Source organism: Hyperoodon ampullatus (genome assembly GCF_949752795.1).
Source record: "Hyperoodon ampullatus genome assembly, chromosome: 7".
NCBI lineage: Eukaryota > Metazoa > Chordata > Mammalia > Artiodactyla > Ziphiidae > Hyperoodon > Hyperoodon ampullatus.
The window spans coordinates 91,696,960-91,719,692 of record NC_136920.1 but is presented as its reverse complement, the minus strand read 5'-3'; the positions used below and the strand labels follow the sequence as shown (position 1 = coordinate 91,719,692).

At 40.6% G+C, this 22,733-nt stretch overlaps 1 protein-coding gene across 3 annotated transcripts in view; it reads left to right on the top strand.

The window, feature by feature from the left end:
* Positions 1–22,733, top strand: part of JHY (junctional cadherin complex regulator) — a gene marked incomplete at both ends in the record, with an annotated part of 61,862 nt that overhangs the window by 25,967 nt on the left and 13,162 nt on the right. Inside the window, 2 exons of one of the 3 annotated variants that reach the window (XM_079708747.1) lie at positions 5,578–5,691; positions 20,288–20,940. In XM_079708747.1, coding sequence (XP_079564873.1) covers positions 5,578–5,691; positions 20,288–20,940 — 767 coding nt within the window. Of the gene's footprint in view, positions 1–5,577; positions 5,692–20,278; positions 20,941–22,733 lie in introns of all 3 variants that reach the window. The other 2 variants (XM_079708746.1, XM_079708748.1) reach the window with 2 other exon arrangements.

Genomic DNA, 22,733 nt, shown 5'->3' with positions numbered 1-22,733 from the left:
CATTCCTAAAAATCTCTCGTGTTCTTGAAAATGGTTGATTGCTTCATTCATTTGCATATAATTATTAAGAGCTTATTATGTGTCAGGCATTGTTCTAAGTACTTGGAATACATCCGTGAACAAAGCAGACAAAAATCCCAGCCTTCGTGGGGCTAACTTTCTATCAGCAGGAGACAGACAATAGACAAAACAGCTAAACAGCGTACTAGTAGGTGATGTAATGGTGAGGAGAGAAATGAAGCACAGCAGAGAGAGAGGGGATGCTGGGAGCGGGGTTACAGCTGTAAATAGATCACAGAGGAGGTGGGCGAGAGCGCCAGGCAAATATTTGAGGAAAGGGCTTCCTTGGAAAAGGGAACAGCAAATGCCACGGGCTGAAGTGCTGAAGGGCCATTGGGCCTGGGGCCGAACCAGGGAGGGAAAGAACAGAGATGGGATCCTAGCTTCCACCTTGTTCTGCTGACAGCCTCCAGGCTTTAATATAAACCACAGGTCTAGCCAGATAAACGACAGATTAGATGTGTTCTGATGTAAAGGGAGTGTCCAGTGAGCAATGTAGATCGATCTTCTCACTCAGTAATATTTATTGAGCACATACGCGCCAGGCACATCTAGAACCACCACGTAGCTCGTGGGAGTAGCGCCTCTGGAGCTGAACAGTCCAGCACGGAGTCCCTACTTTTCCTGCCCTCATGGGACCTAACATCTAGAGGCGAGACAAACATAATGACCAGGGTGAAACTTGTCACACAAGGGAAAGGACAGAGCACGAAGGCCGTGAGCTCAGGCGCATCTGTTATAACCTCCTCCAGGGTATCAGGGAAGGCTAACTATATTTCAGCCAAGGCTAGAACAGTGAATGGGACTGGTCGGAATAAGTGAGGTAAAGGGGAGTTTCCAGTCAAAGAAGGGCCCTGTGCGTGGACCCAGAGCACGTGGCCCAAGAGCAGACCTGGAAAAGTACAATCTAAAGAGAGCAGGGAGGGGAGGCTGAAGGCCTTATAAACCTTACAAGGTAAAGGCAATGTAAAAGCGTCAAAGGATTTTAAAGTAGGCGACTGGCATAATTCGTTTGGGGTTGTTAAAAGCTCAAGTATCTTATCTGGAAGATGAATGTAAAAATAATATATCCAGAGGTGTCAGTGTCATCAATTTCTTCCTGAGCACGTACGTGCTAAATACTGATACATTAGGAAGTGTTCTACAGGATGGAGAAAGTGGCCAGGCAGAGCCAAAACATTTCAGCTTTCAGGTGTTTTGTCTCTAAATAGCTGAATAATTAATACAAATCCCCAGATAATTCAAACAGCTGTACCAAATCCCCGTGTTGGAGCCTGACCGCGGCAGGCTCTCTGTGTTGCCATGCCTCCACCTCTTCTGCTGGCCGTTTGTCAATACAGGGGGCAGTACCACTGATCTTAGCAGGCGCAGACTGACACAGAGCAAAGTGTATTAGAAACAGTACAGAGTTAAAACTGCAGATCACTCATTAGCCCAGTTAACAAAGAAACATCAACTGAGTCCGCTGATTATGCCCCGAAGAGAGGGATTCAATAATTCCATGTGTTGGAATGATGGCAAGCAAATACCACATTTAGAAAAACAGGACCCTCTGGCCTATTTTAACTGGGATATATGATCATTGTTTACACCATCAAGGAATGAGAACAAGGAACCTCATAAATTAACGCGAGACTCCCCACGACATCTAAACACAAGGTTATTAACAGAAAACAACAGAGAGGAAAAAAGGACCCGAACCTCCCGCGACCGCAGGGCCACACAGTGATATTCTATTTAAACATGTTTCAGTGTGTGTCTCTGCGGACACACAGTGATTCACATACAGCTCTTGGAAAAGCATCAACTTTTTTTGTGGCGCTGATTCTCTAAGAACCTGATGAGCTTCTTTGAGAGAGAAGGAGCAGCCCAATCTAGCTCAGCTGTACTCAATCTGAGTTGCTCTCCTACATATAAACCCTCACTTCAAAGCCAGGAACATAATGTACAATTTTTTAATGGCTCTAGACCCAGGCACTCAGGCGCTCTGCTCTGCGCCTTACCTCAGTGTAAACACCTAATCAAGATTGCCTGCGCTCCAACAATAGCAGCCAAATGCAATTCGAGAACCACAAGCCTTTGAAGTCCTCCCAGCAAAGGCCGGTTTTCTAGTCTGGCATAATGACATGCCATGATTGCTGTCTTTGTTGTATCTTTTCAGTGGAGAAGCAATTATGGCCCCAATTTAACAGAATAGACATTACACAGCTTAGGATGCTCAAAATGCAATTTCATTTGATCATTTTCTCGATTTGATTGGTATTAATAGAATGGTTCACCAAGGGAAAAAAAGAAATAGCTAGCAGAGGTTGTGTCCCATTCCACTTTCAAAGAGATAATGTAGAAGTATGTTTTACTCACCCAGAGACTCAGTGGAGTGATTCAGACACCAAGTTCTACCAAAACAGCCTGTGGATGGAAATATTATACATCCTATGTTCTCTGGGAAAGGAAGCTGTAGGACAATGTATTTTTCATTTGTAAACTTTTTATCAGAGCTCCATAAGGGATCCCATCGTTGTTAATCAAACAATTAATATCACCAGTGAAAAACCAAGTTAACTAAACTAAGTCCCCTTTACAAAAGCCGGACTCAAACCCCCTAGTGGCAGATCTAGGAATAAACCCAACTTCTCCCAGGCTCCAGCGTGTCCAAGACATTGTGTATTTGAGGTTTAAAAAAGGATGATTTCGGGCTTCCCTGGTGGCGCAGTGGTTGAGAGTCCGCCTGCGGATGCAGGGGACACGGGTCCGTGCCCCGGTCCGGGAGGATCCCACGTGCGCGGAGCGGCTGGGCCCGTGAGCCATGGCCGCTGGGCCTGTGCATCCGGAGCCTGTGCTCCGCAACGGGAGAGGCCACAACAGTGAGAGGCCCGCGTACCCCACCCCCCACCCCCGCCAAAAAAAGGATCATTTCCTCGCCTGGTTAGGCAGCCTATTTAGATTTTTTTTCCTGCCCCGACCTTCATTTCTCCTCCAGGATGGAGTTGATTTTTCTTTTAAATGAGTTCTGTATCAGTTTAACGTCATGGCAGTAAGGGACTGAAGCCTTTGAGCAAATGATGACAGAAGCTGTAAATCTAATACTTTTACTGTCATCCCATGTTTCTGGAACCAGTGAGGGACTGAGAGATGTAAACATGAGAAGTGGTTCCTGACCTTGAGCATTTATAGCATTTATAACTCCAAACTTTCCATCTCAGCACAAGTTAAACTGTTCCATGGTATTGTGAAGTTTTCCATTTGCAGAGTAGGTAATCACTCAAGACCTGTTAATTACTTCCATTTGTCATTTAAAAATTGCCATGATCCAATAGTACATTTTGTACCTTGTATTAGCGGTGAGAATTCAAACATGGAAAAAGTTATATTTTCATTTTTCCCATTTTCAGATCAACCTTTAAGTACTGAAACTTTCACACTATTTCCCTTATTTGTATGTATTAGTAGGGCAATTGTGATAGGGAGGCATTCAGGTAGAGAGGGGGTTACACCCAAAACAAAAGGAACAAATTGTCTTTCTTGTGCCAGAGAAGCCACCTTGAGTGGTAAGGAATGAGGTTATCTTCACTGTCAAATGCCTGCTTACTAGTTAATATTGAACAAGTATTTTTGCCTCTTTCTGCATTGAATACTAGTCTGCATAAGTATGAAGTCAAAGTCAGCAGCAGAGGGAGAATTTAAACGCAGCCATGACAGATTCTAAACCCCATGCTCTTTCCGGCGTTCCACCTTGCTACTTCTCACACCACACAGCCCACCAGGGGAAATTTAACAAAACAAGTATCAAATCCTGAATCTAAATTTTTAAATTAAGGACATCAATTTAGAAATGCAGAGACCAGCATCTTGCAGGTGACAAGGCAGGGTGGCCACAGGACCCCATATGAATAATCTTTCCCAGGAGGAATGACAAAGACATCTTGAGAAGTCTTCTATATAAGAGAAGGCTTGGGGAAGGCATCTTAGGTTCTACCAGTTTAGGGCTGTTTTCCGACAGAGGGATTGACTTATTCTACGTTATTTCAAAGGGCAGAGGGATAGAAATTACAGACAGACCTATCACTGCTCTTATAAGGAAGAGCCTTATAGCATGTAGGTTTCTCGAGGATGGAAAATAATGTTTATCATTGATAAAACAGAGATTCAAAGGTCTAACATTTTACTCCAGGGAGTGTTTGAAAGGACCAGGTCTCCCACAGAAAGGAACGTTCACAAGCCACCTTGTTCCTGCTTTCTCTGCCAAGATCTTTAAACCTATACGAATAGTGACAAGCAGATAACTCCTGCCTGGAGAAGGGGCAAGTGATTAGGCAGTGAGGGGAGGAACGTCTACCAGGGATGGTACAGAAGCACTAGAGGGTGTACTGGATAATTACCGCCAGAATCTTTGCCAACGTTACTATCGCAGAACTTTAAGTTTGCTTTCTGAAATGCTACCTGGTGGCTAGAATTCCGTATAGCACAGAAGACAATCTAATTCCTTGACTTAAAACAGGTAGCTAATGAGAGCCTCCATAATTTGGGAACCTAAATCCATCAATAATCTGGGGACCTAAATCCCACATAGCTGCCTTCGTCACTGGCTCCCAAACCTGTCTTCAGGTTAGGCCCACCTGGGGAGCTTTTAAAGTACGAGACTCATATCTGGGGCCACCCCCAGAGCTTCTGATTTAATTGATCTGGGATGGGACCAGAACATTAATTTTTAAAAGCTTCCTAGGTTATTCTAATATCTATCTAAAGTTGAGCACCACTAACCTACATCATTCCAGTTTATGGGGTGTCAAAACTACAAAGTCTGCAAGTCAAAGATGATATTTCTAATAAGTGAGTTAATTTAGCAAAATCGCTAAATGTGCAGTCTCTGGAGTTAGACTGCCTGGCTCCTCTGCTTACTAGCTGTTGATTCTGGGCAAGTTACTTAACCTGTCTGTTCCTCAGTTATCTCATTTGCAAAAAGGGGATAATAAAAGGTACATACCTGGTAAGATTGTTGTGAGAATTAACTAACGTATACGAAGTGCTTAGGACAGCTATCATGAGCATTCAATGTATATTAGTTATTTTTATTGTTCTTATCATCATCTTAGAGTATAGTGTTATTTCATAATTTGTTTGGCATACTTAAACATTAGTCGCAGCGTCCAGCTCAGATGACTGTTCTAAAATCAGGTCCCCTGAGTATGTACTGAGCATTTAAAGTATTGGGTTGGACAAAAAATTCATTTGGGTTTTTTCCATAACCTTACGGAACGAATTTTTTGGCCAACCCAATAATTAGTAGTTTGACCTCAAAACACCAATTCTCACATCATCCCTGCAAGACAAAACACTGTTTATTCCCATTTTCCTTGGGAATAATCCAGATACCTAAGGACTGAGATGAATCCTTGAAATGAACTATAAATAAAATGTAACCCTGCAGGACCTCTTTCTAGAGTACAGACTCGAGCCCCATGGCCATAAGACTAAAATGAATCCAGTTAACGTGCTGTATATGTTTTACCCCCTTAGATCTCCTACCCTGTCAGAGTAACTGACAAGACGTCTATTCAGAACACCAGAGAGATTGGAAATGTCACTATCGACCCAGAAGACAAATGGCATCAAAGAGCCCAACAGCTAAAGGTCACCTGCTAGATTGAATTTTAAGTGTGTTTCAAGGGTTATTGCTGGATCTAAGTGATGTTTGTGACTGACATCTTATCACTTAAGGGTTTATTCTTATGCCTGAGAATAGTTACCCACCTTCTGATGGGTAAGACTGCCTTCTGCCCAGATGGGTCATTACTTGCTCAGCTAGCCAACCCTACCCACTTTTCCAACGTTCTATTTCCTAGAGAAAAATCATCATATCACTCTTCAAACATTCAGAGGAATGGCATGGAGAAAATACAGACAGGAAAAAAATATCACAGTTCCAAAATACTGTGCAATACTGTGCTGCTCCCAAGTCTGTTTCCTTTTGGAGTTATCAGTCATATAGTATCCCTAGGTGATGGGGGATATGGTCCCTAAAAATGGGTGGGAATCCCCAGAGCCTCACTGAGCCCTCGGTTTGCAGAACATAAACGCCTACTACCTAGTAATTTAGCGTGATGACATCCCTTTTTTTGGCCATGGGTTTACTACTTTGAAATCACAATATGGTTTCAGGGAAGATTTTTATGAAACCGTCCCCACTGATTGTTTTTCTAGAAGCATCAAGAAAAGCTCTAGCAGCTGATGTCTTCTTAATCCAGTGTATAGTGTTACGTGGGGCAGTTGCTCTTGTACCGGGTTTTATACCTGCTTCATAAGGGATGAAGCCCTTTGAAATCACCCAGCCTGTAGGGCCTGTTGACATCATTAGTTAAAACTATGTACAGTGGAAAAGTAATAAGAAGAATAAAATTCATTCCAGTTTCAGAAAAGTTAGAAAAGAGGGACAGCTCAAATCATCTTTTTGCCTCTGCAGTAGCCTGCAGGCTACTCTTAGAGTTGCCAAAAAAAGAAAGAAATGAAAACAGCCATTCACCTGAAGCTTCCTGAAAGCTGATGCCAGGGAGGCCACACCCAGAAGTTGGGAGGATGGGGACAAATGTCTCCTAGAAGTGGACCTAGAGGACAGGGTCTCCTACCAGACCTGATGGAGAGCCTAGGCAGCTCGGCCAACAGGATCGAGGGGACAAAGGAAACGCCTTAAGGCTTGTTATGTGTTGTGGGTAAAGGACTGGGTCAGAAGACAGGGAGTTCTGGGCCCTGACCTGCCGTTTACTTGATGCGTGACTTGGGCAAATCTCAGCTTCCCCCGAGCCTTAAGTTTCTTTCTTCTTAAACAAAGCATTGGCAGAAATGAACTACAAGGTCCATCCCAGCTGCAAAATGCTATAAATCTATGATCCTTTATCTCTAGTTACTTAAATTACTATAGGAAACACAGTTGAAGCATGTAGGATTCTTGCAAACTCTAGCTTTCACACTTGTCACTAGGAGTCTCAGCCAGTGATAAAATAATCAAGGTAAAATCACGGTGCTTAATGCATGGCATGGCCCTAGGCAGAGACAGTAAAAAACTTCGTACAGAAGAAAATCAGAAGAAAGCAAGAAGGATACTGTTTCATCTCTGAGAGGGTACAAGACTCATTTGTTTCTAACCCACTCCTGAGTAAAGGCAATAAGGAGCAAAGCATCTTAAGATTGTTGCATCTAAATGACAGCAAGAGCGAGCAGCCCAAGGGATGTTTCCCTTTCTTTATTCAGAAAGGATTTGTTAGGTGTTCCGCTGCATCCTGCATGCTGGCGGGGCACTCAGCATACAAACCTCCAGGCTGACTTTTTTTCTCCTCTTCAACTACCCACCTCCGATGGCTTCTCTGTGGTCCCTCTCCTGCCTCTTCCACCCCTGTCCTGTTGTGCCTGTGGCTGGGACCAGTCCGCCAGGGTTTAATCCTGTTCGGCCACTGTCTCATTAGCTGTTGCCTGTGTTTCTTTTGTACCAACTACATGATAAGCTCCTTGAACCTTAGCATTGTATTCCTCTCCACCTCCTAGCACATTGCTTTACCCAAAGCTGATCTCAATATTTAATGGTTGATTAAAAAACCATTTAAAGGTCATTTAGTGAATCTCAAGTGAAAATGGGCCTCATGTGAAATCTTTTTCTTGAAAGATGATTTTCAAAGAATCTGCATATCCCTCAGTAAACTTACTCTAACAATGAGTAACTCACTACTACGAGATACCTTTACGTGAAATCAAAATAATTCAGACAACAAATATTTATTGAGTACCTACTATATTCCAACCACTAGCTTTTAGGTGACTAGCCCAAAAGACATGTTTTTTTAAAAAAAACTCTTGAAAAAAGTAAATAAAACTTGACAAAAGATCCTTAAAAAAAAAAAAAGATTCCTACCCTCAAGGAGCTTAAAACTTTTGGTAGTGGGAAGACAGTTATGTAATCATTATAATGCAGTGATATAAAAGTAGGTATAATTTAATTCTTTCTTTTAATGTAACTAAAAGAGCACCTAATTCTGCCCTAAAAAGACAGGAAATCTTCCTGAAAAGAGATAGCACCTGAGCTGCCCCTAGAAGGATGAGTCAAAATATGCCAAGCAGACAGATGGGAGCAGAGGTGTAAAAATGCAGGGCAATCTAGTCTGTCCTGAGTATCACCTGGAGTTCAGTAGCTAAAGGGCAAAGTGTGAGGGACACAGGGCTGGGCAGGTCAGCTAGGGGCCATGAAAGGCTTTTTATGCCGATCAAAAGATTTTCAATTTTATCCTAGGGAGAGCAGGAAGCCATTGGCAAATTGTAAGCAGGTTAATGACATCATCGGGCTTGCATGTTAACAAACTGCCAAGGTCTGAAGAATAGATTGGAAGAGAATAATAAGATTGCAGAGACAGCAAAACCAGTCAGGCGACTTCTGCTGTAATTTCTGCAAGAGATGATGAGAGAACTGGAAAGGTGGCAGCATTTGCTCTGTTTGCCCCACACTCCACATGCCATCAGTTCACTTTGCAGGATGGTGGGTATATCTTCTTCCACCGGCTGGATTGAACTCCTGGCAGGTTAGGACAGCACCTGATCCCCCTCAGCCCCTGCCTTGAGGTGGTCAGGAAGTGGAATGAACAAACTTAGCAATTGCTTAAATACAAGGGGAACGTGGGAGAGAGAAAGAGAATAGTTTCTGAGTGTCTGATTAGTGGCACCAACACCACTGAGGAAGAAAAGGAGAAAGGAGGGTTCTGGGAATGAAAGAGGGGTGTGTGAGGCCAGCAGTGGGCCTGACGTTGAGTTAGGAGGTGCCTGTAGGGAGGAGGACCTAGAACTCAGGAGAGACATCTGAGTTAGCCTATGTGCATTTGCATCATAAGAATTCCCTGGTGGGTTGCAGCCATGGGAATTGCTGAGCTGCCCCAGGAATTGTAGGTAGTGGGAGAAGAAAGGAAGGTCAAGAACAGGGCCCTGGAGAAATTGGTAAGAATATTTTAAGGGAGAGCAGAGGTAGGGAAGGTAAAAGATTACAAAGGGATTGCCAGAGAGGCAGAAAGCTGACCAGGATAACAGTGTCATGGAACCTGAGACATTAAAACTTCAAGGAAGGGAAATCAGTGAACAGGGTTCAACTCTGCAGATAAGACAAGTAAAGAGGTGCCATGAAAAGGGAGTGATGTATGCAACTCAAATATGCAAGTTTCAAATGATTCAGACAAACTAAGTAATGATGATACAAACAATAATACTATAAATGATAGAATGTATATTTGTCTACAAATGGAGAGTGGGAGAGCTACAGAAAGAGAGAGAATGAAGAAATGTGGCTAAATGTTAAAAAGTGGTGAATCAGTGAGGATATTTGGGGGTTCTCTGTGCTATTCTTGCCATTTTTCTGTAAGTTTGAAATAATTGTGTAAGTTTGAAAAAATAGAAACTTAAAGAAGATAGTACCATAGGATTTAGCACTAAAAGGTCATTGGTGGCCTGAGCAAAGCAGTTTCAGTGAGAATAAGGGCTCTCCTGCAGGGTACAGAGGTCAGGATGAGAGCTGGGGAAATGAAGACCAGCCTACATTTTAAGATGCCTGGCTGTGGATTAACAGATGAGGTTTAACCAGAGAATGAGATCAAGTAAGGGATTGTTTCTTTTTTTTTTTTTAATAGAAGAGGTTTAAACACATTTATATGCTGAAAGGATCAGAAACTGGAGATAGAGGACAAGAAAAGAAAAGGTGATATGCTGGAAACAAGGTCCCTGGACCATTTAAGTCTGTGTGTTTTCACTTTAAAAATACTGAGAATTCAGAGCTCCCACCGCAGGAGCTTCAGCCCAACTTTGGGTTCATGAACCAAGATCCCACGAGCCGCCTGGGGCAGCCCAAAAAAATAAAATAAAATAAATAACAAAGTAAAAAATAAAATTAAACTAGGAAACTAACAGATATGTTAGGAAGAATATAAAAATAAAGATGAATCAACAACCAGAAGGTACAACAATACAAAAAAAATAAAATTAGACTAGGAAACTAACAGATATGTTAGGAAGAATATAAAAATAAAGATGAATCAACAACCAGAAGGTACAACAATACCACAGTAGTAAAAAAGAAGAGGAGGAAAAAAAAAAAAAAGGGTGGGGGGGAAGGCCCTGGCTGTGGAGGGTGGGGCCTAAGAAAGGGTGAGATTTGGGCAGTGGGTGGGGCAAATGCTCAGGACCCACAGGGCTGAAAAAGGCCCTGGGGGCTGTGGAGGGTGGGGCTTAGGCTCAAGGAACAGAAGGGGCCCAGGGTGCCCTCCACCCCTGGTCTCAGAGGGTGGGGGACCTCACCTGGGAGCCCAGCAGGCTTCCTGGGCTCGAGTGGGCAGGGCAAACGCCCTCCTCTCCTCTCCTGCTCCTCCGTCTGGGAGGGCCCCTCCTGCCTGCCTCTCCTGATCTCCCTGTCCTCCCTCCTATGCCCCCAAGGAGCTATGCAGCCTGGAGAGGGCTTTGGAGGGCAGGGGATCGGCCTGGGAGCTCAGCAAGCTCCCCAGGCCCGAGTGGATGGGGCAATTGCCCTCTGCTTCTCTCCCACTCAGCTCCTCCCGGAGGGCCCCTCCCACCTGCCTCTCCTGATCTCCCAGGCCTCGCTCTTATGAACCACTGAACTAACAGAGAACCTCAGACCCCAGGGAATATTCATCGGAGTGAGGTCTGACGGAGCATCTCAGCACCAAGACTCAGCTCTACCCAATAGCCTACAAAACCCTGTGTTGGAAGCCTCAGGCCAAACAACCAGTAAGACAGGAATACAATCACACTCATAAAAAAAAAAAAAAATGAGACGGCAAAAAAATATGTCACAGATGAAGGAGCAAGGTAAAAACCTACAAGACCAAATAAATGAAGAGGAAATAGGCAATCTACCTGAAAAAGAATTCAGAGTAATGATAGTAAAGATGATCCAGAATCTTGGAAATAGAATGGAGGCACGGATTGAGAAAATACAAGAAATGTTTAACAAAGATCTAGAAGAATTAAAGAACAAACAACAGAGATGAACAACATAATAACTGAAATGAAAAATACACTAGAAGGAATCAATAACAGAATAACTGAGGCAGAAGAATGAATAAGTGAGCTGGAAGACAGAATGGTGGAAATAACTGCTGAGGAGCAGAATAAAGAAAAAAGAATGAAAAGAACTGAAGACAATCTCAGAGACCTCTGGGACAACACTAAATGCACCAGCATTCAAATTATAAGGGTCCCAGAAGAAGAAGGGAAAAAGAAAGGGTCTGAGAGAATATTTGAAAAGATTATAGTCGAAAACTTCCCTAACATGGGAAAGGAAATAGTCACCCAAGTCTAGGAAGCATAGAGAGTCCCATATAGGATAAACCCTAGGAAAAACACACCAAGACACATATTAATCAAACGAACAAAAATTAAATTCAAAGAAAAAATATTAAAAGCAGCAAGGGAAAAACAAAAAATAACATACAAAGGAATCCCCATAAGGTTATCAGCTGATTTTTCAGTGGAAACTCTGCAGGCCAGAAGGGAGTGGCAGGATATACTTAAAGTGATGAAAGAAAAAAACCTACAATCAAAATTAATCTACCAAGCAACTATCTCATTCAGATTCAATGGAGAGGTCAAAAGCTTTTCAGAGAAGCAAAAGCTAAGAGAATTCAGCACCACAAAACCAGCTTTACAACAAATGCTAAAGAAACTTCTCTAAGCGGGAAACACAAAAGAAGAAAAAGACCCACAAAAACAAACCCAAAACAATTAAGAAAATGGTAATAGGAACATACACATCAATAATAACCCTGAATGTAAATGGATTAAATGCCCCAACCAAAAGACACAGACTGGCTGAATGGATACAAAAACAAGACCATATTATGCTGTCTTCAAGAGACCCACTTCAGACCTAGGGACACATACAGACTGAAAGTGAAGGGATGGAAAAAGATATTCCATGCAAATGGAAATCAAAAGAAAGCTTTTGATATGAGTAGCAATACTCATATCAGATAAAATAGACTTTAAAATAAAGAGTGTTACAAGAGATAAGGAGGGACACTACATAGTGATCAAAGGGTCAATCCAAGAAGAAGATATAACAATTATAAATGTTTATGCACCCAACATAGGAGCACCTCAAAACATAAGGCAAATGCTAACAACCATGAAAGGAGAAATCAACAATAACACAGTAATAGTAGGGGACTTTAACACCCCACTTACACCGATGGACAGATCATCCAAACAGAAAATAAATAAGGAAGCACAAGCTTTAAATGACACAATAGACCAGATATATCTAATTGATATTTATAGAACATTCCACCCAAAAGTGGCAGAATACACTTTCTTCTCAAGTGCACACGGAACATTCTCCAGGACAGATCACATCTTGGGTCACAAATCAAGCCTCAGAAAATTTAAGAAAATTGAAATTGTATCAAGCATCTTTTCTGACCACAACAACACTATGAGATTGGAAATCAATTACAGGAAAAAAACTGTAAAAACCACAAATACGTGGAGGCTAAACAGTGTGCTACTAAATAACCAAGAGATCACTGAAGAAATCAAAGAAGAAATTAAAAAATACCTAGAAACAAATGACAATGAAAACATGATGACCCAAAACCTATAGGATGCGGCAAAAGCAGTTCTAAGAGGGAAGTTTATAGCAATACAATCTCACCTCAAGAAACAAGAAAAATCTCCAACAAACAATCTAACCCTACACTTAAAACAACTAGAGAAAGAAGAACAAAGAAAACCCAAAGTCAATAGAAGGAAAGAAATCATAAAGATCAGAGCAGAAGTAAATGAAATAGAAACAAAGAAAACAATAGCAAAGATCAATAAAACTAAAAACTGGTTCTTTGAGAAGATAAACAAAATTGATAAACCTTTAGCCAGACTCATCAAGAAAAAAAGGGAGAGGACACAAATCAATAGAATTAGAAATGAAAAAGGAGAAATCACAACTGACACTGCAGAAATACAAAGGATTATAAGAGACTACTACAAACAACTATATGCCAATAAAATGGACAACCACGAAGAAATGGAAAAATTCTTGGAAGTGTACAATTTTCCAAGACTGAACTAGGAAGAATTAGAAAATATAAACAGACCTATCACAAGATGAAATTGAAACTGTTATTAAAAATCTTCCAACAAACAAAAGTCCAGGACCAGCTGGCTTCACAGGTGAATTCTATCAAACATTTAGAGAAGAGTTAAGACCAATCCTTCTCAAACTCTTCCAAAAAATTGCAGAGGGAGAAACACTCCCAAATTCATTCTATGCAGCCACCATCACCCTGATACCAAAACCAGAAAAAGAGATCACAAAAAAAGAAAATTATAGACCAATATCACTGATGAACATAGATGCAAAACTCCTGAACAAAATATTAGCAAACAGAATCCAACAGCACATTAAAAGGATCATACACCATGATCAAGTGGGATTTATCCAGGGATGCAAGCATTCTTCAATATATGCAAATCAATCAATGTGATACACCACATTAACAAATTAAGGAATAAAAACCATATGATCATCTCAATAGACACAGAAAGGCTTTCAACAAAATTCAATACCCATTTATGATAAAAAAAAAAAAAAAACTCCAGAAAATGGGCACAGAGGGAACCTACCTTAACACAATAAAGGCCATATATGACAAACCCACAGCAAGCATCATACTCAATGGTGAAAAACTGAAAGCATTTCCACAAAGATCAGGAACAAGACAAGGGTGTCCACTCTCACCACTCTTACTCAACATAGTTTTAGAAGTCCTAGCCATGGCAATCAGAGAAGAAAAATAAATAAAAGGAATACAAATTGGAAAAGAAGAAGTAAAATTGTCACTGTTTACCGATGACATGATACTACACATAGAAAATCCTAAAGATGCCACCAGAAAACTACTAGAACTAATCAATGAATTTGGTAAGGTTGCAGGATACAAAATTAATGCACAGAAATCTCTGGCGTTCCTACACCAATAACAAAAAATCAGAAAGAGAAATTAAGGAAACACTCCCATTTACCACTGCAACAAAAAGAATAAAATACCTAGGAATAAACCTGCCTACAGAGGTGAAAGACTTGTACTCAGAAAACTATAAAACACTGATGAAAGAAATCAAAGACGACATAAACAGGTGGAGAAATATACCACGTTCTTGGATTGCAAGAATCAATATCGTGAAGATGACTATACTACCCAAAGCACTCTATAGATTCAATGCAATCCCTAACAAACTACCAATGGCATTCTTCACAGAATTAGAACAAAAAATTTTACAATTCGTATTGAAACACAAAAGACCCCGAATAGCCAAAGCAATCTTGAGAAACAAAAACGGAGCTGGAGGAGTCAGGCTCCCTGACTTCAAACTATACCACAGAGCTACAGTAATCAAGACAGTATGGTACAATATAGATCAATGGAACAGGATAGAAAACCCAGAGATAAATTCACACATATATGGTCACCTAATTTACGACAAAGGAGGCAAGAACATACAATGGAGAAAAGAAAGCCTCTTCAATAAGTGGTGCTGGGAAAACTGGACAGCTACATGTAAAAGAATGAAATTAGAACACTACATAACACCATACACAAAAATAAACTACAAATGGAGGAAAAACACTCTTACATAAACCACAGCAAGATATTTTTTTGACCCACCTCCTAGAGTAACGGAAATAAAAACAAAAATAAACAAATGGGACTTAATTAAACTTAAAAGCTTTTGCACAGCAAAGGAAACCATAAACGAGACAAAAAGACAACCCTCAGAATGGGAGAAAATATTTGCAAATGAAACAACAGACAAAGGATTAATCTCCAAAAAATACAAACAGCTCATGGAGCTCAATATTACAAAAACAAACAATCCAGTTAAAAATTGGGCGGAAGGGCTTCCGGTGGCTCAGTGGTTGAGAATCTGCCTGCCAATGCAGGGGACACGGGTTCAAGCCCTGGTCTGGGAAGATCCCACATGCCACGGAGCAACTAGACCTGTGAGCCACAACTACTGAGCCTGCGCGTCTGGAGCCTGTGCTCCGCAACAAGAGAGGCCTCGACAGTGAGCAGCCTGCGCACCGTGATGAAGAGTGGCCCCCACTTGCTGCGACTAGAGAAAGCCCTCGCACAGAAACGAAGACCCAACACAGCCAAAAATAGATAAATTTATTTAAAAAATCAAAAAAGAAATTGGGCGGAAGACCTAAATAGACATTTCACCAAGGAAGACATACAGATGGCCAAGAGGCACATGAAAAGATGCTCAGCATCACTAATTATTAGAGAAATGCAAATCAAAACTACAATGACGTGTCACCTCACGCTGGTCAGAATGGCACGCCAGTCAGAATGGCCATTATCAAAAAATCTAGAAACAATAAATGCTGGAAAGGGTGTGGTGAAAAGGGAACCCTCCTGCACTGTTGGTGGGAATGTAAATTGATACAACCACTATGGAAAACAGAATGGAGGTTCCTCAAAAAACTAAAAATAGAACTACCAGATGACCCAGCAATCCACTACTGGGCATATACCCTGAGAAAACCATAATTCAAAAAGAAACATGCACCACAGTGTTCATTGCAGCACTATTTACAATAGCCAGGACATGCAACCAACCTAAATGTCCACTGACAGAGGAATGGCTAAAGAAGATGTGGCACATATATACAATGCAATATTACTCAGCCATAAAAAGAAACGAAATTGAGTTATTTGTAGTGAGGTAGATGGACCTAGAGTCTGTCATACAGAGTGAAGTCAGTCAGAAAGAGAAAAACAAATACTGTATGCTAACACATATATATGGAATCTGAAAAAAAAAAAAAAGTACTGATGAACCTAGTTGCAGGGCAGGAATAAAGAGGTAGACATAGAGAATGGACTTGATGATGTGGGATGGGAGGGTGAAGCTGGGGCGAAGTGAGAGTAGCATAGGCATATATACACTATCGAATGTAAAATAGTTGGCTGGTGGAAAGCAGCAGCATAGCACAGGGAGATTGGCTCGGTGCTCTGCGATGACCTAGAGGGGTGGGATGGGGAGGTTTGGGAGGGAGGCTCAAGAGGAAGGGGATATGGGGACATGTGCATGCATATGGCTGATTTGCTTTGTTGTACAACAGAAACTAACACAGTATTGTGAAGTAATTATACTCCAATAAAGATCTGTTTTAAAAAAATACTGAGAATTGATGGTCATCCTCATCATTTTCTATGTAAGTGCCATACACATGCCTAAGATCCTTACTTCAAGCCAAGCAATCCGTCATCACTTTACCTGTCCACATAGGTCTTGTTGCCCTGAATCGCTTTGTGCTCACCTGTGAATCTTCACAGATTTTCCAAATCCCATTTCTACTGTGTGCTCAGAACCAGACACAGTACTGAGCTAAGGGTCAGACCCTTGCTGGCCAGTGCAAGAGGGTACACTCCCACCAGCCCAAGATCCTTCCCAGGAAAGGAGCATGCTGGCAGTGGGAAAGAAGAAAGTTCCCCAAATACATGAGTCTTCAAAAGGATGAAATAGGATGTCTCCTTTCTTGCCTCTAAATAAAATAACTCTTGCCTCTCTAGACAAGGAAAAGAAATGATAGCGCGAAAGATATGTAGCGTCTTTGACTTATTTGTGGCAACATCCTTGTGACCACATCCTAAGTGATCTTCCCACCTTTCCAAAGAGCTATTCATTTGGTTTTCCTCCAGCACTATCAACAGAGCTATGCCGCTTTTATTCACCTGAGCAATAGAGTCCTTCTATACTAGCACTGAAAATTAGAGCTACTGTGTTCTCTAAATTTTATTAACATTATCGAATGGAATGTATAACCCAGACTCAAAGCATGTGTGTTTTGTTGTTAGTAAACACAAAAGAAACTTCAGAGCTAATCTTGGAGCCCAGGCACAACCCACAGGACTCCAGGGTCGATTAGGGTGACTAAGAACAAGAACGGCTTTTGTTTTAAAGCAGATTAACATTTTGGCTGACATCAAAGCGTGCATTCTCCCCTCTGCTTAGGTCATGTAAACAGGAAAAGTCGTGAAAGAGAAATAGCCGGAGGCTGCCTGTCTCAGGGTTGGGGGCAGACTTCCGTTGGATGGCACAGTATGGAGGAGCATTAATAACTGAGCACAGATCTTACTGAGAAATTATCATCCCAGCATTAGGCATCAGGAGACCCCGGTGCTAACGCTCCAGCCAAAGGACTCAGCTTTGTGTGCTGGGAAAACCTACTGCCATTAAGCAGTTATTCTGAGTGCTTGTAGTCCGGACTGATTGTGAGTGTTGGTAACAAAAGAACCCCAGTGAGAGGGGGATGAAATAGAGGATTTCAGTGCTGATGGAGATTAAATAGCCTGAGAATGGCTTTGTATATTAACTTCAGGGAACTAGGGTCTTGCCACCTAAAGAGTGACATCTGATGCCTCAATTGTGGGTAATAAATCTTTAGTAAACCTCAGATCTCAAGTAGGCTGCTCGGAAGGTGAGAGAAATCACATCAAGCCCATAAACGTCTTTCTTTCTGGAGACTGAAATGCCGTCTCTGGGCACTTACATTTACGTGAACAGTGGATTTAACACTCGAGGCAATTGAAGTTTCTCATGAAATGATGAGTCCTTGGCCTTGTTGACAAAGCACCCTGTGAAGAGCACTATTGTCATCTGAATTGTCAGCTGCAAAGGTATAACATGATTAAGACCAAGTGGTAACCCAAGATTTTGGGTCTGGTACCCCAGGAAAAGAATTTCTTGATAGGTTTTTTTTTAGTGGAAATGAGAGAGAGAGAGAGCTAGACAAGTACAGTCAGAGGGCAGCAGAAAAATAGTTCCTGGTCACTTATTTTTCTAGCAATTAAAAGGCTGAACAAGCATGGTTGGACTTAGAGATTATCATACTAAGTGAAATAAGTCAGAAAGAGAAAGACAGACACCATATGATATCACTTATATGTAGAATCTAAAATATAACACAAGTGAACTTATGCATGAAAGAGAAACAGACCCAAAGACATAGAGAACAGATTGTGGTTGCCAACGGGAAGGAGAAGTGGGGGAGGGATGAACTGGGAGTTTGGGATTAGCAGATGCAAACCATCATATATGGAATGGATAAATAACAAGGTCCTACTGTATAGCACAGGGAGCTATATTCAGTATCCTGTGATAAACCATAACGGAAAAGAATATAAAAAAAGAATGTATATATGTGTTAAACTGAGTCACTTGGCTGTACAAAAGAAATTAACACAACATTGTAAATCAACTATCCTTCAATTTAATAGAAGGCTGGGGCTTCCCTGGTGGCGCAGTGGTTGAGAGTCCGCCTGCCGATGCAGGGGACACGGGTTCGTGCCCCGGTCCGGGAAGATCCCACATGCCGCGGAAAGACTAGGCCCGTGAGCCATGGCTGCTGAGCCTGCGCGTCCGGAGCCTGTGCTCTGCAACGGGAGAGGCCACAACAGTGAGAGGCCCGCGTACCGCAAAATAATAATAATAATAATAATAAATAAATAAATAAAAGAAGGCTGAACAAATATTGAAAAGAATGACATTATCAGCATTAATAAATATCTCTAGGTCACAGCAAAGAGGGATCGTTTTTGACCTTCAAGAACAGCGATGACAGCCATGAAAAGAGCCGCTGTGTTTCATGAACACACCTACAAGAGTGTAAATAACAATGTTCTTCTGGACCCACTACAAGGAAGGATGCTCTTGGGCTGTCTGTTGGCAGAGCCTCCTTGCCCACATTTCCCCCATGCAGCTCAATATATTGCATGAAAAGAAAGACCCTTCTTAATTGAAATACAGACAGAAAAGGAAGTTTTTTCTTTTTTGGAGCACTGCAGGTAAACATTTAAAGTTTCGAGGAGCTACTAAGAACCTGGCCAATCCTCCAGAAAGTTCAAATTCTAAGGAGAACTTACTCTAAATTTTGAATTATAAGTCATTCTTACTTGAAAATCTGATATAAGAAGTCATATTGTATATTACTGTTTTAAATTGAATAATCTCAACCTTATCATTATAATGAGATTTCATGAGAAGTAGACTACCATTAAATATTATACAGGAGTAGGATGAGCCTTAGCAATTACATCAGAAAAGTGAAATAATAGTTGAACTTATCCTTAAAACAATTTGAGCAAAAACATGATTTATTCAAGTTTTTTTCTCAAATGATCTGGGTAACTTGCATTTTTCGATTAACGTTGCATAGATACAGGCCACAGAGGCTTTTTATACGTGTGTTCAGCAAGGAAGAATTATGTTGCAGTTATATAACGCACTGAGGCATATGGTCCTCTGACTGTTTTCAGTAATCATTTAATCATTCTTTCCAAAGGCCTCTTAACTCAGCTAGTTTTTCACAAAGTAATGAGTGCTTTATTCCTCGGGAAATATGTCTAAATGGCTTAGCACAATATAGTTACATAGTGCATCTATTATACCAGGAGTACATTTTGTTGTTACAAGACTTTGGAAAGCATAAAGACTGCTCTGAAATTGAAATATTTCCCCCAGATGTTTGATTGCCTAAGTACAGGCTATATTAAGGAACAGAAGCAAAACAACCCTTGTGGTTTCACAGATGTCCTATCACTGCGCAGACTCTTTTATAATCCTCTGAATAAAATTTAATTTGTTTCATCTGGTGAAGAGATCATTTCTAGCTTCTGACCTATATGAGTAAGAAGATCTGATCATCTGAATTGTATTTCATATTGAACTTGTACTTGGTGGGTAAAGCAAATTGTTGATGTTCTTTCTGGATAATATTTTTTTAAATATTCATCTTAGTTAAGATAAACTTGCATATTTTGATGTTGATTTGCACTTCCTTTGTATGCAGCTCTTTAGGGGTAAAGCTGCTTTTTTCCCCCATTTGGTAATACTTCATTTTATAACATTTTAAGTCAAAGACTTGCCCTTAATATAATGCCCATTCTAAGCTATTTCTTTCTAGAAAATTCATAATCTGAAACTGCCAGGAGGAACCACTCAGCTAATCACCCTCTCATTGCCCAAAATGAGGAAAGGACCCTCTGTTCTCCTTCTTTATCTCTTTTCAATTCTGTGTTCACCTTCCTAGAAGTCTTAACTCCCAGTTTGAGAAACACTAAAATTGGTGAAGAGTGCCAATCTTTTAACTTTATACTAACTAAAAATATCTTTTTTGGATTACCAGGAACATTGGTCTCAATTTGAAAATGCAAAATCAAGCAATGGACCCAGAGGTCAATCTTCAGAAACAACCAATGGCCAGCAAACTTCCAGAAGACCAGCCAAGCACAAGATTCAAAAACAGCATAAACACCGGCACGGCCCAAAGTCTCTGGTGACTGAAGAGCTGGTTGTCAGTCAAGGACACCAGAATAACGCTTCCAGACAGCAGCAAACCCCAAATAAGCCAATACATACTGCAGTGAAACAGGAAACAGTCGTGCTTATGAATGCCCCGAACAATGATTTACAATACTCAGGTATACCGAGAAACCAGGAATCCAAAGTAACCTCCAATAAATTTGCTCCACCACACCAGGCTTCTGACAAGGTATTATATAAAAATTCTACCAGGTATCACTCAATGATGAATGTTAATACAGAAAGAGGATGCAAAGACCAAGAAGAGAAAAGATTTTCATATCAGCAGCTACACATCGACATTCTTTCCAATATGGACTTGAACTATCTTCATGAACTTAATAAGAAGCACGCATCCCTTAGCCAGAAAGGCTCTCAGTCTGTTTCTAACATAAATAATAATGGATCAACTGAAAATAAGAAGCAATCCAAACGGACTTACACAGAAACAAAGTATAAGGACTTAGAAATATTATGGTAAGAATTCCCTGTTCTCAAGTGGCTTTCTAGAGTAATGAGAGGCTGCTAGAGAAAGACAGGAGGGGGAGGACGGGGTGGAGGGGCGGGGGCCGTTCATGGCGATGGTCAGGCAAGAGGAAAAATTCTCCTAATGATGTCCTTGCCTCTGATTTCTGCAGAAAATAGTCCACTTTTGATGTATTTCTTCTTCCCTGTCTCCTCTACTTTTTCCACTGTCGTTAAACCAGAGGTTGGAGGGAGAAGGGCAGAGGGACCCAGTCAAAAAAGATCAGTATATTTTGAGGGTCGCAAGTAATGTTCAGAGGGAACAAATTCTCTCCAACTCTGTAATGGTCTCTCCTAAGAAAATAATCTAAAATACAGAAAAAAAAAACATGTGGGTGTAAAAATATCATTTACAACCATATATTACTTATATGAGAAATCTAAAATATGGCACAGATGACCCTATCTACAAAACAGAAACAGACTCACAGACATAGAGAACAGATTTGTGGTTACCAAGCAGGAGGAGGGGAGGGAGAGGGATGGACCGGGAATTCGGGGTTGGTAGATGCAAACTATTACATTTAGGATGAATAAACAACAGGTCCTACTGTAGAGCACAGGGAACTGTATTCAGTATCCTGTGATAAACCACAATGGAAAACAATACAAAAAAAGAATGTCTATATGTGTATAACTGAGTCACTTTGCTGTACAGCAGTGATTGTCACAGCACTGTACATCAGCTACACTTCAATAAAATATATATCATTTACAGAAATGACAACAATAATTGAATAAGGAAATGTTTAGATTAATTATAATATTTAATATCATGTAACCATTAAAAACCATGTTTATGAGGAAATGCTTCTATAAAGAGAAAATAGTACAGTGCAAAAATTACACCTAAGGATTATGAGCTCTATCTACTATGTCAAAATGTGCAGAGAAGATGAAAAATGCACCAAAATGTCAATAGTGGTTATTTCTGGCAAGAGAGATTGGGATTATTTTTAATTTCTTCTTTATATTTTCTGAGTTGTCCAAGTTCCCTACAGTGTAGATGCATTACTTCTATAATTAGAAGAAAGAAAAGCTATTTTTAAAATCGGGGTATTTCTTGATATCATTCAGTCAAATGTGTTTATTACATACCTGATATGGCTGAATATAGGACTAAAATGCTATAAAAGATACAAAAGTAGTATGATGCGTGGGAACCTTCAAGGAGCTTATTTTCAAAGTCGGGAGACAGTTTGACACACATGAATTAATCAGAAGACATTTAAGTGCTCCACTTGGAGGTATGGAATGTACAATTAATAAGATTCAGAATTCGCTTCCTAGAAGAGATAGTGATAGATAGATAGCAGGCATTCTCGTCTTTTTTCCCTGACTTTAGAGGGAGTGAGTCTAACATTTTTGCCATTAAAAATATTTAATTTTTAGTAGTTAGGGAGATAAATAGGAAATGACCTCCTATTCCTATTTTTTTCCTGCAAAGAACTTCTATCATAAATAGATATTTAATGTTATCAAATTCTCTGCATCAATTGAAAAATTTTCTCCTTGAATCCTTTATGTGGCTAAATGTGTTAACAGATTTTCTAACATTCCATCATCCTTTTATTCCTAGGACTAACCCAACTTGTCATACTATTTTAATATATTGCTTGATTTGATTTGTTAACACTGTTTAGGATTTAACATTCACAGGCAGGAAGTGAGACTGGCTTAAAATTCTCCAATCTGCCATTTGCCCCCACCTGGATGTGTTATCAAGATTATACCAGCCTTAAAAT